The 15,370-nt window shown below is 66.6% G+C and overlaps 1 protein-coding gene across 1 annotated transcript in view; it reads left to right on the forward strand.

Annotated features, from left to right (window-relative positions):
* The first annotated feature begins 379 nt into the window (after positions 1-379).
* The window catches only part of PLEC (plectin), a 46,502-nt gene continuing 31,511 nt past the window's right edge, over positions 380-15,370 (forward strand). Inside the window, exon 1 of the mRNA XM_087931910.1 lies at positions 380-884. Coding sequence (XP_087788036.1) covers positions 395-884 — 490 coding nt within the window. The 5' untranslated portion in view covers positions 380-394. The remainder of the gene's footprint in view (positions 885-15,370) is intronic.

Below are 15,370 nucleotides of genomic sequence, written 5' to 3' on the forward strand. Positions count from 1 at the left end.
CCGTCCTGCCCTCCCCCTCCCTCCCTCCCTCCCCACAGCTGCCCAGAAGTTTGTGGAAGGAAACTCTGAGTGGGACGCCCCTCCCCTCCCTGCTGACTCAGGCCCAGCAGCCGCGGGGGGCGGGAGGAGGGGGTTGGAGGAGGAACCTGTGCTTCCCTGGCCTCCCCCCCCCCCTCCCTCCCTCCCTCTCCCTGCCGTCGGGCGGGGAAGGGGGCTCGAGTGGGAGGCTCCTTGGGGCTGGGCAGAGGGAGGGAGGGAGGGAGGGTGGGCGGTCCAGCCCAGCGGAGGCTTCCTTCCTGTCCCGGCTACCCGGCGGCGGCGAAGGCTGCTGCTGCCGCTGTTTCTCTGCCCCCTTTCGGAAGCCGGCCGGCCGGTCACCCTGCCCTCGGGCAACATGGTAGCCGGCATGCTGATGCCGCTGGGGCAGCTGCGTAGCATCTACGAGCGGCTGTTCCGGGACGGCGTGCTGGTGGGGCAGAAAGACCCCCGCCCGCGCAGCTTCCACCCGGAGTTGCCCGGGGTCAGCCACCTGCAGGTCTGGCGGGCGATGGGCTCCCTGCGCTCTCGGGGGCTGGTCCGCGAGAGCTTTGCCTGGCGCCACTGCTACTGGTACCTGACGGATGAGGGCATCGCCCACCTCCGTCAGTACTTGCGTTTGCCGCCGGAGATCGTGCCCACCACCCTGCAGCGTGCCCGGCGCCCCCTGCCCGTGGCCCGGCCTGCCTCGCGGCCCCCTGGCGTGCAAGCCGTGCGGGGCCCGCTCTCCCAGCCCGCCAAGCCCCAGGAGGGCTCACGCCAGGAGTACCGCCGGAAGGATGCCGCCGGACCTGTGGAGTCGGCAAGCAGGAGGGCGGTGCTCCCGCCGGCATCTTCCTCAGATGAAGGTCAGACCACCTCCCTCTGGGGAGAGTGCTGGGGGGGGGCAGGACCCACCAGGCCTCTTTTGGACTTGGGGGCATCTTCGGTCAAAGGGGGGCGTGCCTCGCAAGGTGTTTACCTTCTGGCGCTGGGGGGTCGGTGCTCCAGCCGGAGGGCATTTGCGCCCTGAAGATCCCGGGGAGGGGCTGGAGGGTCAGGAGGGGGGTTGCGCTCCGACTTCCGTGCCCTGTAGGAGCCTCCGTGCTGGCGATGGCATGCTGGGGGGCGGGGGAGGTCCTGTGCTGTGACAGGTGGGCAGCAGCTGCTGTGCTGCTATCCTTAGCATCTCCTTGCTGGTCGCTGGGAGCCCCGCCGCTTCTCCCGCCTGCCAAGATCAGAGGCAGCTGGTGCCCATGGAGCCTGCTGGAGGGCCTGCTCTCGCTGGGGGAGAGGTGCAGAAGAGGCGGCGGCGGCACAGGCGAAGGGGGGAAGCTGGGTGAAGGTATCTGAGGAGGGTTGCTTGTTGCCCGCCCCCTTGCTTCGGGGGGACTTCGGCTTGGGGAGGGGGTTCTTCGCAACCACTTCTTTTCCCCTGGGTGAAGAAGCTGTGCCATGAGGGGGCTGCCGGTGGACCATAGTTGGAGGGAGACGGGTGGGTGTCTTAGGCGCTTCTCCCGGCTGGTGGAAAGCCGGTCCCTTGAGGAGTGGCTCCTGGGTACTTCGAGTGGGGGCCCTTGGGGGGACGGGTTGGCGTGGTGCCGGGGAAGGAGCTCTCTTGGTCTGCTGCCAGCGATGGGGCGCCTTCTTTCTGAGTGCCAGGGAGGTTGTGTGCGTGGGAGGGCCAGCCAGGCACAGGAGGGGCCGGACAGGCTGGTCGGTTGCTCTGGCAGCCGGTCATGTGAGAAAGGAAGCGGTGAGTGAGTGTGTGTGTGTAGACCCAGGCTCTGAGTCAGCTAAGGCCCCTCCCCCTGCTATGAGCGGGCTGACCCCCCTCTTCGCGGAGGGAGAGCTGCCTTGGTGGAGCGGGCGGCCACACCCTGTTCTGCCCCAGCAGCTGTTTCCCGGGCGCCTGGCAGTGGGGCTGCTGTTGGGCGCCTTGACTGCCATCTGGCAGCTTTGATGGGGGTGGGGGGAGGCGATCCTGGAGAACTCTAGGGAAAAGGGCCTGGGTCTCCTCCTGGGGCTGCCAGAGACCCAGCCTGGCAATTGGCACTGCAGGCAGGGGAGCCCCGCGAATGACTCAAGTAGGACAGCAATGGGGGGGGGGGTGTTCATCTTTGACTTCTGGCTGGGGGAGGCGGGGGAGCCCTGCCCTACATCCCTGCAAGGGGAGGCTGTACAAGAGAAAACCTATCCTCCCCCCCCGCGCACTCATTTTTGCACTTCAGCGGGAAGAGCGCCGCGGGCGTCCCGTCTGCACTCAAATGGCAGCTGGAGCGAATTTGGGGTTGTTGGAGGAGAGTCGGGGGAGGGAGGGGAGCCCAGAGGCCGTCTCTGGGTGTGGCAGCGGCAGCAGCTGGAGGGGGCCTGGCTTCGGCGCTCTGCACGGGCTTGTCTGGCTGGTGGAGTCTCGGGTGCGACCTGGCGGGAGAGGACGAAGGTGGCTGCTCTCTCCCGCACGCGCCTCCTCGCTCGCTAGGGCCAGAATGGCGGCGGCTGCTGCAGCCTCCGTCTGGGAGGACGGCCGCTACTTCATGGAGGACCTTATCCAGCAGGGGCAAGGTACCGCGGGGCGGGCGGGGGGAACCTCCCCTCAGGATGGCAGGCAGGAAACAGGGCGGGCGCTGAGACCCCGCGGAAGAGGCGGAGCGGGGTGGGGGGAGCCCTCTCGGGACCAGCGGAGCTCAAGGCTTGTGGTGGGAGCTGAAGGCGAGGTGGGGGCTTGGCAGGGCACTCCCCCTTGCTCCACCCCCAACCCCCTTGGCCCCCGCAAAGGGCAGCCGGCGCCCCACACCTCCTCGGTTTCCCCCTTGAAGGTTCAGGTCGGAAGCTGAAGGGAGGTGGGAAGGTAGAATCGGTGGGCTCCTTGAGGCCATGAGTCCTGTCCCCACTCAGCCTCTGCTTGGTGGAGAAGAAGAGGCTTGCAGGGCAGCTCTTTGGGCATCTCCTTCAGACGTGGCCACCCGGAGGCAGCTCCTTCTCCCTCCTCAGGGCAGGGGGGGAGCAGTAGGTGGGCAGAGACTGGTTTCTTCCCTCCAGGGAAACGCTGGGCAGTTAACCGGGGAGCCCCAGCCCCCCCCCCCCATGAAGTTTGGGGAGGCATTGGTCGCTGCTGCCGGCTGTGCGGTTACACTGAGCCCCAAAGGTGGCTCTGAGGTGCCTCCCTCCCTCTCCCCTTCCCCTCCAGCAGATGCCCCAGAGGAAGCACAGCAAGGGGGTGGACCAGCCTCTCCCCACCAGGAACCAGGAGTGGGGCTTGCCCAGATCCGCCCCCCTTACGGAGCAGGAGGCTGGCCTGGGGGCTGGGAGTCTCCCGCACAGACTTGGTCTCCAGGTCTGGGGGTTAATGAGGACGGCCCAGATGTGAGGCGCTTCTCTGGCCTGGGGGAGGGTGTAGGGACGCTGAACCCCCCAGCTTCAGCCATGTGAGGCTTCCGGGACAATCCGGCCCCCGTTTTCTGTGGGCTTTGGGAGAACTGCTCCTGCCTGGCACAATAGCTGCCCCCTTGCTCCCTCCCCCAGGCCAACCTCCTTGGCAGCCTGGCTGATGCTCAGGCTAAGCTGGATCTCTGCTCACCCACCCAGATTTCCCTCCTGCTGGAGGAGGAGCAGGAGGAGGAGGAGGAGGAGCTGAGGCCAAGGGAACAGCTGGGCGTCTCATGTGGGAAGATGCCCCCAGTCCAGTTGGCCTCAAATCCAGTCCCTGCCTGAGGGGGAGTTGGCTGGATGTGCTAACCGCCTACCTCTCCCCCCGAAGCTCAGGATGCCCCCCCCACCAGGCCTTTGGAGGATGCCCTGGGCCCACAGAGGGTTTGAGGGGTCCTGGGCAGACTGGGGCCCATTGATTCTGCAGGGACCGAGCTATGAAGGTCACTTCTGGGGGCCAGAGGCAGCACAGAGGCCCGTTGGGGCCCACAGAGAGGCCGGGTCCCCTCCGTCTGCAGCTTTCCTTGGGAGCCCCACAGGGCCGGCCTGGGCTGCCCCTGGTGCCGGCGGGGCAGGCCGGGCTTTCTGGAGCGTGCACCATGGTGGGGCAGCTTTCTCCAGGGCCCCTCCTGCACCTGGGGCAGGTTTCACGCTGGCTGATCATCCCGTGGTTGTGGGGAGACTCTGCGGCCCCTCCGTCCGTCCGTCCTCCTGCTGAGACTGCCTGCCAGCCTTCAGCTGTTCCTTTCTCTGCCCGGACTGCCCCTGCTGGTCAGGGCCTGATCCTCCGTGACCTTTGGGCCTGGAGTGGGGTCCCTGTGGCGAAGAGCCCCCTCTCTCCCAGAGACCTCAGAGGCAGGGCCTGCCTGCCTTGACCAGGAGCCCGACATCCCTTCAGATGTACATCCAAGCAGGTGTACGTATCCCCACATTTCTGCCTTCTGCGCAAGTCATGGGGGGGAAAATGCATTCACACCGCAAGGGACCCCTGGTTGGGGCAGAGGCTCTTGGCAGGCAGCTGAAGGGGGCAGTACAGGATCCTCCAGGGAAGTGTGCAGAGGCAGCAGATGGGGGGGCAAGTAGTGGGGCCCACCAGGCTCCCCTAGTTGGTCTAAACCCCCAGGGCTACCTGCCTTGAAGACCCACTTAAGGGACTCCCAGGTAGATGTCACCCCTTGCAACGCCCCCTATCTAGTTATGGGGCAGCCTCCTTCCTTTCCCTGGTGGTTGAGACTGAAAGCAGGATTGGCTCCGCCTCCCCCCTTGGGCCTATGCCATGGTAAGGATTGCAAATGCCACCCCACCCCCCTCCAGGCTCATTCATGGCATGGATGGGGGGGGGGAGATTTATGTCGCGCTGCTGAGCCCTGGTTCCCCATCCCGACCCCTCGGCCCGCTGGTGCCAGGGACGCAGCTGCAGCCCCAACAGGTGTGGCGGGGCGCCCGCAGGTGCTGTGCTTGACCGGCGCCCTCCCCTGCTCCGCGTAATGTTCTAACTTGGAGCCGTGACGAGCTGGGCCCGGCCCGGCGGCGACGAAAGAGCTATTTATAGCCCGTCTCCCCTGCCTGCCACGGGGAATCGCGGCGGGGGGGCAGTCGGGGTCCGGCCGAGAGACGCTTCGGACCCTCCGGTCGGGGCTGCTGTCCTGGACGAGGCCTCACGATGAAGATCGTGCCGGGTAGGCGACCACTCCCATCCCGGGAAGGCCGGGGCACTGGGCGCCAGTTCCCGACGGGAAGGGGACGTTGGTGCGGCGCCCTTGGGCCTCCCCAGATCCAGACCTGGCGCGGGGCTGGGGGGCAGGGAGGCGGGTCCGGAGCTGCCGGGCTCGGCCAGGGCGGGAGCGCGCGCGCGGCGGGTAACCTTGAGCGCTGCCCGTCAGTGGGGCTTCAGCCTGCGGGAAGGTGCGCTGCTTCGGGCTGGGCCAGGACGGCTCCGCATTGCGGGCGGCGGGCCGAGGGGGCCGGACTTGCGGGCAGCCCGGGAGGAGGCGGAAGAGGCCGCCGCGGCCGGGAGGGGCCGCTGCTCACTCGGCTCCGGCATTCGGCCCAGCGGCTGCGTCCTCCGAGCGCCTCCCGCCCTGCCTGCCCGGCCGCGGCCGCTATGGATCCCGGAGGGGGGAGCCTCTTCCCGTCGCTGGTGGTGGCCGGCCACGCGCTGACGCTGGCGCTGGTCTGGTACTGGCGGCGCGCCGGGAGCCCCGACCGCGCCGCCGATGACGGTGAGAGCGAGCGGAGCGGCGGCGCTGGGGCCCCGCGGGGCGGGGCGGGCGGGGCGCTCCCTCCCTCCCTCCGCCCTCCCCCCGCGAGCTGTAGCAAACACAGGCACGTGGGGGCGGCGGCGGCGGGACGCCGTGCGGGGCGCGCTTGGCTTGGCCGGAGCTTATCTGCGGGGAGGTCCCGCGGCGGGAGGGGGGGTCCCTGTCCCCGCCGCCTCCTGCCGGTCTTCGGGGCTTTGCCGGAGCTCCCTTCTTTCGCCAGGCAACCGCAGCCAGTTGCTCGTTGACCTTGGCCGGAGGCTCTCGCCCTCGGCCAGCTGTCCCCGGGGTTGCAGGCGAGGCGGGGAAGGGTGTCTCCTTTGCTTTCTAGCCGCCCGCTTCGCCGAGGACCGACCTCCCGCCCGGGCCCGGCTCGAGCGTCCCGGCAGGGATGCGGCTTGGTTCGCTAAAGGCGGGGGCGGGCCAGCGAGTTCGCCCGGGTGCCGGTCAAATGCTTTAGTGACCCGGCCCCGCCGGCCGGCGAGACCCTCCATGCCTCGCCTGGTTCTTTGTAGATTCTGGAGATTCCTCCCCCCCTAAAAGGCCGCCCGTTGTGGGACTGAGCAAGAGGCCAGCCCGGACGTGGACGTGGACGTCCCACTTTCATTCCAGTGGATGGGGGGGGGCGGGGGCTTTCTGTTTGGAGGGCCCGTGTCTGGAGGGGCTGTCCCGGGTCCCTGGCCAAGGAGCTGCTTTGGGCGCCATGAAGCTTGAGCTTTCTCCCTCTGTCGCGTCCCCCTCCGGGCTGTGTGTGTGTGTGTGTGAGGGAGGGAGAGAGAGAGCGAGAGGGTGGCGAGGGAGGGGAGGGAGGGAGGGGGAGAGAGAGAGAGCAAGAGAGAGAGGGAAGGAGAGAAGTTCTTCCTGGTCAAGCGCTGAACTTCGCAGGCACTAAAACCCACAGACTTCAGGGCAGGGATCCTGCCGCCTTCCTTTGCCCCCTGACCTTTTCTGCATAATGCAGCATTGAGAGCTCCTGCCTGGCGTGGCGTTTGCCCTTCTGGGTGGAGGAGGAGCCCTTCTCTGTCTGCAGTGCCTGGACGTTGGGATGACCCCCCAGAGAAGTTGCTGTTGGGGATCAGGCTACCACCATAGCCCCCCCATTCTTCTTCCTGGAGGGTTTTCTCGAGATGATGTCTGCCTGGGCTGGAGCCCCTTCTCTGGGGTTTCTTCCTCTCTGTGGTGGGGGGGCGGAGTCCTGGGAAGCCACCCCGCCCTCCCGCAAAGGGGACGGGAATGGTGCCCAGGGTGCCTTGGGAGCTGCAGGGCCCACCCTGAGGCTGGCTGCTAGTTGTGAGGGGGGTACCAAGCTCAGGTGCAGGTGCCAAGGTGCCAGGCAGCTGGAGGAGGGCAGGCGTGTGGCCTAAGGCTTGAGGGGTGTTGCAGTGGGGCCTCTCTGCCGTCCTCATGGTTTGGGGCAGAGGCCTCAGCCGAAGAACACTGCGTGGGCTGCCCCTCTCCCGGCTCGGTGGCTGCCACCTGGTATGCAGGAGCCCCTCCCCTTTCCCTGCCAGCTGCTTCGGGTCTTTAGCCCTGGGGCCTGTTCCCTCTGCTTTCTGACTGGGCCGCTCAGAAGGGCTTCAGCTGAGGCCTCCTGGCGGCTGAGGGCCGGGCTGAGCTGCTGGGGGTGGGCAGAGGGCAGCTGCCAACCTGCCTGTCAATTCCCCAAATCCTCACCCAGTCATCAAAGGCCCCTTCCTCCTCCTCCTCCTCTCCTTCAGCAAGTGAGGCTCCGTCCTGGTGGCTGAACAGAGGACAGCCTGAAGGGGCACTGAAGCCCAGCTCCCTGGGGGCACTGAAGCCGGGACGTCCAGAGAGCTCCCTTCCTTCCTTCCTTCCTTCCTGCTGCTGCTGCTGCTCCCTGGCAGTTGGGCCTGCGGTTTTTCGCTTTCTCTAACTCACGGCTGGTTTCTCTGAATCACTGCCCCACCCCCACCCCCACCCCGCCTCAGGCTGCTGGGGCTTCCCCTGAGGGGAGACACTGCTGGGTCGGCCCTGACGCTGGGGAAGCCGCCTCCCCTCATCCTGATGGCGCTGCAGGAGGGGAAGTGGGGAGGGTGCAAGTCACCCAGAGGTGGTGAGTGGGCTTTCCCCTCTCCTTGGAGCCCCCCTCCCGCTCGGCTGCTCTTGCCCCAGAGGGTCCTTTCCTCAGTCTCCCTTCTGGCCAAGGTAGCTCACTCCATCCCCCCCCGCCCCCCCGCCCCCCTGGAGGACCTGGCCTCCTTCGGCCCCCTTTCTTTTGTGGGTGGGGAAGGGGGAGCCGGCGATACTTCTGGAGTAATGGCTCTCATCATTGTGACCACCCTGCCCCAAAGCCAGAGGTTTCCAGCCAGGAGCCCGTGCTCTGCTTGCTGCCTCCCCGTGGCTCGGTTGGAGGAAGAGACCCGGGAGCCGTTGGGGGTGGGAAAAGAGCAAACGGGGCCCCTCTGTCCTCCTCCTCCCCCTGCTAATCCGGTTGGACCCTGGCCTGTTCCCAGGGAAGGCAGCCCCGCGAGCTCCTGAGCCTGCCAGCCTAGCTCTGGCTGGGAGGCTGCATTCCATGGCCACACCTGCTGAGAGGCATCAGGGCACGTCCGGCTGGTTGATGGGCATGGAGGTCACCTCTGTCCTCTGGACTGGGCCCCGGCCTCAGCCCCCCCCCCCCCCTTGGTCCTTTCCTTTATTACCCATTATTAATTCACCCACCACACACCTCCCCGTGCAGAGCCCACCCCGCCGTGCTGCCAGTCCAGGGAGGACACCACTTAGCCCAGTGCTGGCTCAGATGGCAGCGCTGTGGGGAGGGGGCCGGCCACAAGGGCGTGGGACTGAGCTGTGTGCAGAAGACGCCCGACTCCCCCAAGCTCTGCCCAGGGTGCCAGGGAGCACATCTTAATGCCCGGGAAGGTGGACATGATCCTGAGCCTCCCCAGTGCTGGTCCAGCCTCTGTCCTGCACTGGGAGAACTAGAGAAACCCTAATCCGGAGCAGCAAATGCTCCCTGGGGAATGCTGGTTTGTGGGATTCGTGTCTGCAGCAAGTGGGAGAGGGGAGTGGAAAATAGCCCAATAATAGGCCAGGCACGCACACACACAACTGTCCTGGGCCAAGGGAGTCAAGAACATGCAGTCAAGAAGTGCTAATGCCCTTCGGGGTGCCTGGGCCTCCTGAGTGGCAAAGGGCGGGGGTGTGTGTGTCTTGCCCCCTGCTGGAGGTGGGCTGATGCCGGATGGGGGCTGTGCCGCTGGCTGCAGACCTCGATTCTGCTTATGGGGGGAGGGGACGCTGTGCCCCCAGTGGGAGCACTGAGGATTGGCAGCCCCAGAGCTCTCAGCCCTGCCGGGGGTAGGGGGGTGGGGGCAGTCACCCTTCCTTGCTTATGGAAAACACGAGTCCCACTGGCCGCTTTCAGGGGTTGGTCCTCTGTGCTACCCCTCAGTCCTTCCGGGGGAGGGGGAATCCAGAGCTGCTTGTGAATCCCCAAGAAAGGGGCACCCTGGACATATTCTGAAAACATTGGCCCTCTTTCCGTGGGTCAACCACCCCAGTTTGGGGGCTCCGGGCCCTTAATCCCACCAGGGGAGCTATCAGTGGCTATTGGGGTGGAGAGCAGGAAGTCCTTCACTAGCCCCCCCCTCGCACCCCCGCTGGCCTGAGGAGGGAGCCCTGGTCTACCTGGAAATGGTGCCAGGCGGCTCCCTGGTTCCTCAGCTTGCCCTGGGCAAACCCCGGAGGACCTGCCTGCCACTCCGCTCTGGTTCACCGGTTGTCGCGGGTCAGGAAGACACTCGGGGAAGCTGGGGTCGAAAAGCCTCTTGGGCACCCGGCTGCGGGCTCCCCTTCCAAGAACCCCTCTGTGGCGAAGGCTTTGGCTGCTGTGATATCTGCCTTCGCTCCTCTTCCCCACCTTATCTCTGCCCTGCAGGCTGGCACGTGGGAGGGAGCCGTCGCACTAGCAACAGCCCTTGGACTTCTAGGCTGCCCCATAGCACTTGGGGGTGGTGGTGTTACGATGTCAAAGGATTATTTGTCAATTGCCCCCAACAATCTGGCTCCTCCTTTCACTGACCTCAGAAGGATGGAAGGCTGAGTGACCCTTGAGCCCCATCAAGATCGAACTCCAGGCTGTGGGCAGGGTTAGCCAGCAATACTGCACTCTAACCGCTGCCCCACTACAGCTCTAGGGAGAAGGGCCCCCTCTGCAGCCTGTAACAGGCCTGGAGTTTGGTGCCCAGGCAAGGCTGCCAACTGCTCTGGACCTGGGCAAGTGGCTCCTTTCCTGCCCCCACCCCACCCCCGCAGTGACGAAGGGCTCTTGCAGGTTTGCTCGGTGTCCAGCCCCCTCCCTTTCCATGTCCTAGCCAGCCAGCGGCCACCTTGCAGGATGTGGCCCTGGGCTGGTGTGGGTCCCCTCCGTTGTGCCTTCGGTCAAGAACCAGGCCGGGAAGGAAGAGAAGCCCAGCAGCTGCAGGAGCAGCTATTGGACGGGGCTTCCTCCCAGCTGCCGCCGGACTCGGGGCAGGACAGCGCTGTGGCCGGAGTAAAGGTGCCTGCTTCGTGCCCCCCGACAGGGCCTGCAGCCAGTGCGCCTCTATCGGCCACGCCGGTAATTGCAGGCGGAGGCCGCGTTTCATTCCCGGGACTTCGGTCGCGGGCCCGGACTACGTAGGCTGCCTTGTTCGCGGGTTCCCCTCTTCGGACGGGTCAGGCGAGCTTGATTGAAGTGTGCTGCGTCAATGTGTGCTCAGCTGGTCGTGGGAATGCAGCCGGCCTCCCTGGACCGCTCCGGGGTCGAAGGCCGAAAGACCCTTCACGAGGAAGGAACGGGCGGGCGGGCCCGCGCTCCCCCCACCCAACCCGGGGCGGCTGCCAAGTCTGGCGCGCCTTCGCTCGGCGCTCCGCACGGGTGCGGGACGGGCTTCGCGGGTAGGTCCGCCGCAGGAGCCTCCCGAGCGACCCCGCCGGCGGGTCGGGGCCTCGCGGGGCCTCCGAGGCAGCGGCGTAGGGCTCTGGGCGCTGCCCGTCGAAGGACGCCTGGACGGGCTCCGAGGGGCTGCCGCGCAGCGTCCGACGCAGCCACTGCCAAAAGGCCGGAGCGGTCCGGAGGTGGCTGCCCGGGGCGGGCGCGGCGAGGGGCGGGCGCAGGCCGGCAGGGCGGAGCTCCCCGCTGACGCTTGGCGGGGGCAGGAAGCGGCGGCGGGAGGGTTGCCATGGCTGGCGGCGGCGGCGGCGGCGGCGCCATGGCCGAGCCCTCGGTGGCCGCGTACTTCGCCTACAAGCGGGCGGTGCTGCTGGGCGGCTCGGAGTGGCTGAGCGCGCCCGAACTACACCGGCAGCGCTTCCTGCGCAGCCGGCTCTGCTGCCTGGGTGAGTGGCCGAGACGCGCGCAGCCGGGCTCGCGGGAGCGCCCGGGCCGGCCGTGTGGGCCGCGAGTGGAGCTTGGCCGGCCCTCCGCCGTCCCCGCTCTCGCCCGCGGCCGAGGGAGCCGGGCCCACGGCCGCCTCCAGCACTGCCGTTCCCAGCACTCGCCGGTCCGAGGTTCCTGGCGGCGGCGCCGCCGCTGCTTCTCCCTGCAAGCCCTTTCGCTGTGGCGGGCCGCCGCCTGCCGGAAAAGGCGGGAAGGGGCCCGCTCCGCTGGGGCGTCTATCGCGTAGCTCCGCCTCCGAAGCGAAGGGCGGGGGGTCGGCCCCGCCGCCTCCAGAAATTACAGCGTTGGGCTGGCGCCGTCGCCGCACCCCGAAGTGGGCCGAGTTGGCCAGGCGGCTGTGCGGGTGGGAATCCCCTTGGAGGGGGTCGGTGGGGGGGGGGGAAGAGCCCCTTGTGCCCGAGGGCGGCAAATGCGCCTCCCTCCCCTGGAGAGAGTCGGGCTGCAGGTCCGGGGAACCTGCATTTCTGGACACGGGGGAGCCGCCCCCCTCCTTAGGCTGCAGGCGGGCGCAGAGCCGTGCAAAGCGGCGGGGGAAGGAGGGGGGCAAGCCGCGGCCCTCCCCCAGGGCTCTTGGCTGCCTGTGCCCTGCCCAGGGAGGAGGCCCTGGAAACTGGCAATTCGGGAGCCTCTGGAAAGTTCTGCTTGCCAGATTTCAGGAGGGATGCAATGAGGAAAAGAGCAGAAGGCCAGGCTGGAACATTTGGGACTCCTCAGCTTGGAAAAACGTGGACGAGGGGACGTCTCTCCCCTCCTTTCAGAGGGCCAGGGGCTAGGCGGCCAGCCAGGACGTAAACAAGTTGTGCATCTGTCCCAGCCAGAGGTTGTGCAAGGGGGCTCAGGTTGTGGCAGTTAGTGAGGCCTCTTTTGAGGAAGAAGCCCTTCCTGGCGGCTGGTCAGGCTTGGACTGAGATGATCCAGAGGAGAAGCCACTTCCAGGCGACTTTTGATTTTGTTCTCAGCCTCCCCCAACCACCCCTGGGGGCTGGACAAACAGCCCACAAGCAGTGCAGTCACGCAGGGCCAGTCTCCCAAAGCCATTGGTCTGGAAGGCTCCACCTGACCCTCAGGTAGGGACAACCCACCTCCAAATCCAGACCAAGGGTGGCGGAAGTTCCTCTGGATGGCCACTAGGAAAACGTGTGAGTACAGACCCAGCTGGGCTGTCCTTCTGGCGCTCAGGGCTTAAAGCAACCAGCCTCACCTGTTGAAAAGTTCAGTCTGTTAGCTGAGTGAATCCCTGGCTCCAGAGAAAAACAGAAAGCCCCCCTCGCCCCCATCTTCTGGCTGGGTCTTCCTCCGAGGGCCACGTTGCCTTAGCACCAGGTGTAGCTCACGAGAAGGAAGACTCTTCGTTCCTCAGAAGGAAAAAGCGGCTCCCTTTCACCCAGAGAGAACGTTCTACCTCTGCCCTCCAGCCAGTCTTGAAGAGGAAACTCCGCTGCCAGGGGAAGGCCCTGTGGACTCCCGTGGGTCCTGCTTGAGCAGTGGGTGGGGCTGTGCCCGGCTCGGTCCGATTGCAGCCAGGTGTTCTAGGTGGGGCTGCCTTTGAAGGTGGCCTCAAAGGTATGGCTGCTACAGAATCGGCTGCCCTTTCAAAGCTAACACCCATTTCACCTGTTTGGGTGCCAGTTGTGATCTTTAAAGCCACCTGTGGTTCACAGAGCCTCGGTGGCACAATGGTTAGAGTGCAGCACTGCAGGCTCCTTCTGCTGACTGCCAGCTGCCTCTAATTGGACAGTTGAAATCCCGCCAGGCTCCAGGTTGACTCAACCTTCCATCCTTCTGAGGTGGGTCAAATGAGGACCCCGATTGCTGGCTCTGTAAAACCATTTAGACAGGGCCGGAGAGCCCTGTGAGGCGGTATATGAGTCTTGAATGCTATTGCTATACCAGCATACTTTGGCCAGTGCCTTGTCGTCCTTCCCCCACACCTGCCTCCCGAGGTCTTCCGAAAGGGCTTAAGACCTGGCCTTACACAAGGTGGGGGGGGGTGCATCATGGATTTGAATGGCCCCCTACTGTGCCCACCCCTCGGGATACCTTGTTCCTGGCCCTCAGGGACCCTGTTGGGAACTGTGCCATAAGTTTGATGCTGGGGGTGGCGGGGGGGGGAGAAGAGGGGGTGTTGCAGGATTTGCTTGGGAAGCACCTGAGCTGGGAGGCAGAGGAGGGGTAGGTTGCTCCTGGGCGGCCAGTGGGGGCTTCCCACCTCCGGGTGATGTTGCTGGGTGTCCTCCGTCCTCTTTGGAGGGAATGAAGGAAGACCTTGGAACTGAAGAGCAGAGCAAAGGCAGCCTGGCAGCCCTTCTTCCATCATGGGTGGAGTCGGGTGGAAAGTTATTTCCTATGATTCAGAAAACACGTCTGCTGTGAATTGCATTGGGGGGGGAGTTTTTTTATCAGATGGTTTGTGCTGCTGATTCAGGACAGCATGAGGTCCTTTGATGTTCCTGACTTCCCGTTTCTGGAAAACCCTCCTTTCCTTTGCTTCTGTGCAGAAGGGTGGGGGGCTCCTCTGTCCAGGGGGGCTGCCTTAGATTCTAGAGCTGGGCCCTAGTGGGGAGGGGGGCGCCCCCTGGCTCGAGGCAGCTATTTTGTGACCCAGCAGGCCCCTTTGGCTGCTGTTCTGTGAGCTGAAGGCCACGCTAGGATTGTCTGCAGCTGGAGGACAAGGCCCACCCATCTCTCCTGCCAGGCTCCTGCAGTGGGGAGAATGAGGGAGCCCTCCCTCTCCCCCATGCCCTCCCCCTCCTGCTTCCAGAGTGGTGCCCTGCGGCCACTGGCTTCCTCCATGGGACGTGACTCAGGCGGGCGGGGAGTTTGGCTCCAGGCGCCTTCCCTGGCAGGAGGAGTGCCCAACTCCACCCTTCTGCTTTGGCACCCCAGACGCGGGGGGGGGGGGGCTGTGGGGGCTGCTGGGAGGCTTTGAAGCCCTTGTCTTGCAGTGCATTCCTCTGTCTGGGCCCAGCCCAGGTCTGCCTGAGCGAAGCCGGGTGGGGCTGGGCCTGGCCAGCCTGGAATGTGCTGCCTGGGGATGTGCAGCCCTGACGGTTGGCAACCTTTGCTCCCTTGGGAGGGGTCCGGCGGGTCTGCCTTTGTGCCCTGGCTCAGCCAAGTGTCCAGACTGAAGGGGGAGGAGACAGCCCCCAGAGCAGCAGTGCCTCTGGCTGCTTGGAGGAGGGGTGGGCTGTGCCCCCTGCCCCCTTTCTGGCTTGCCTGGGCTGCCCTGGGGCCAACAGCTGCCCGGAGCAGCTCTGGCGGCAGCCCGAGAGACCCGCTGAGAGGTGGGCAAGCCTGAAGGGAGCTAAGGGACACCGGAGGCCCCCTTTGTGCTCTCTGTGGGCGAGGCTGCTCGCTGGGCCAGGGAAGAGGCGCTCCGGGCTGCTCTCCCCTTGCCCAGGAGCCTCCCACCCACCCCGCCCCAGGCTTGTCCCCTCCCCTCCCCTCGGCCCCAGTGGGGCTCAGGCCCTTCTGGGTCTTTCCCTCCCGGTTCTCCCCGGGCGCTGCGGGGATGGCTGGCCGGGAAGCGGTTAAATGGCCCAGGAGCGGTTTCCTGCCTGAGCAAGGGGGGGCAGGGGAAGCCCAGGGCCCGCCCAGCCCAGCCCCCAGCGGCTCCCAGGGAGGAGGGAGGGAGGGAGGGAGGAGGGAGGGGCGGGCGGGGGCCGAGCGTCCTGGCCTGCTTGCGCCAACCTTGTTCCGCTCAGTAGCAGCCTTGGCCGGGAGCGGCCGTGGGGAGCGAGCGAGTCCCAGCGGCGTCAGGAGCGCCCATGTCGCGGCCGAGGGGGCGCAGCCGGGAGGCGGCCGAGGGTCCCTCCCCGGGGTGGCTGATGCAGCCCGGCAGCTCCGAGGAGGAGAACCTGTACAAGGCGGTCCTGCGCGCCTCCGAGGGCAAGAAAGGTACGGCTCCTCCCGCCTCTGGGGCCCCGCGGAGCCCGCTTCGCCTGCCGCCTTTGCCCCGTTCCAAGGTCCCTTCCCGGCGCCGCCACCGCCGGCCACTTCCTGGTGCGCGGCATTGGGCGCAAAGGCCCGCCGGACGGAGGGAGCGGCCCGGGCGCTGCCGAGCGGCTTTTCCGCGCGACCCGCGTGGAGCCTGCTGGCGGGCGGGGGTGGGTGGGGCGGCGATCCCGAGCAAGGCCCGCCGGAGGAAGGGAAGCCGCTCGGCCCGGAGGTGCCGTCGGGGATCGCTGGGCCGGGCGCCGGGGGGGGGGGTGTCGCAGCCGCAGGAGGGCGCTGCTCCGCCAGGCCGCTCCCTCAGCGAAGCCGG

This window comes from Pseudonaja textilis, chromosome 3 (assembly GCF_049901715.1).
Source record: "Pseudonaja textilis isolate UNSWEBS1 chromosome 3, rPseTex1.2, whole genome shotgun sequence".
Classification (NCBI taxonomy): Eukaryota; Metazoa; Chordata; class Lepidosauria; order Squamata; family Elapidae; genus Pseudonaja; species Pseudonaja textilis.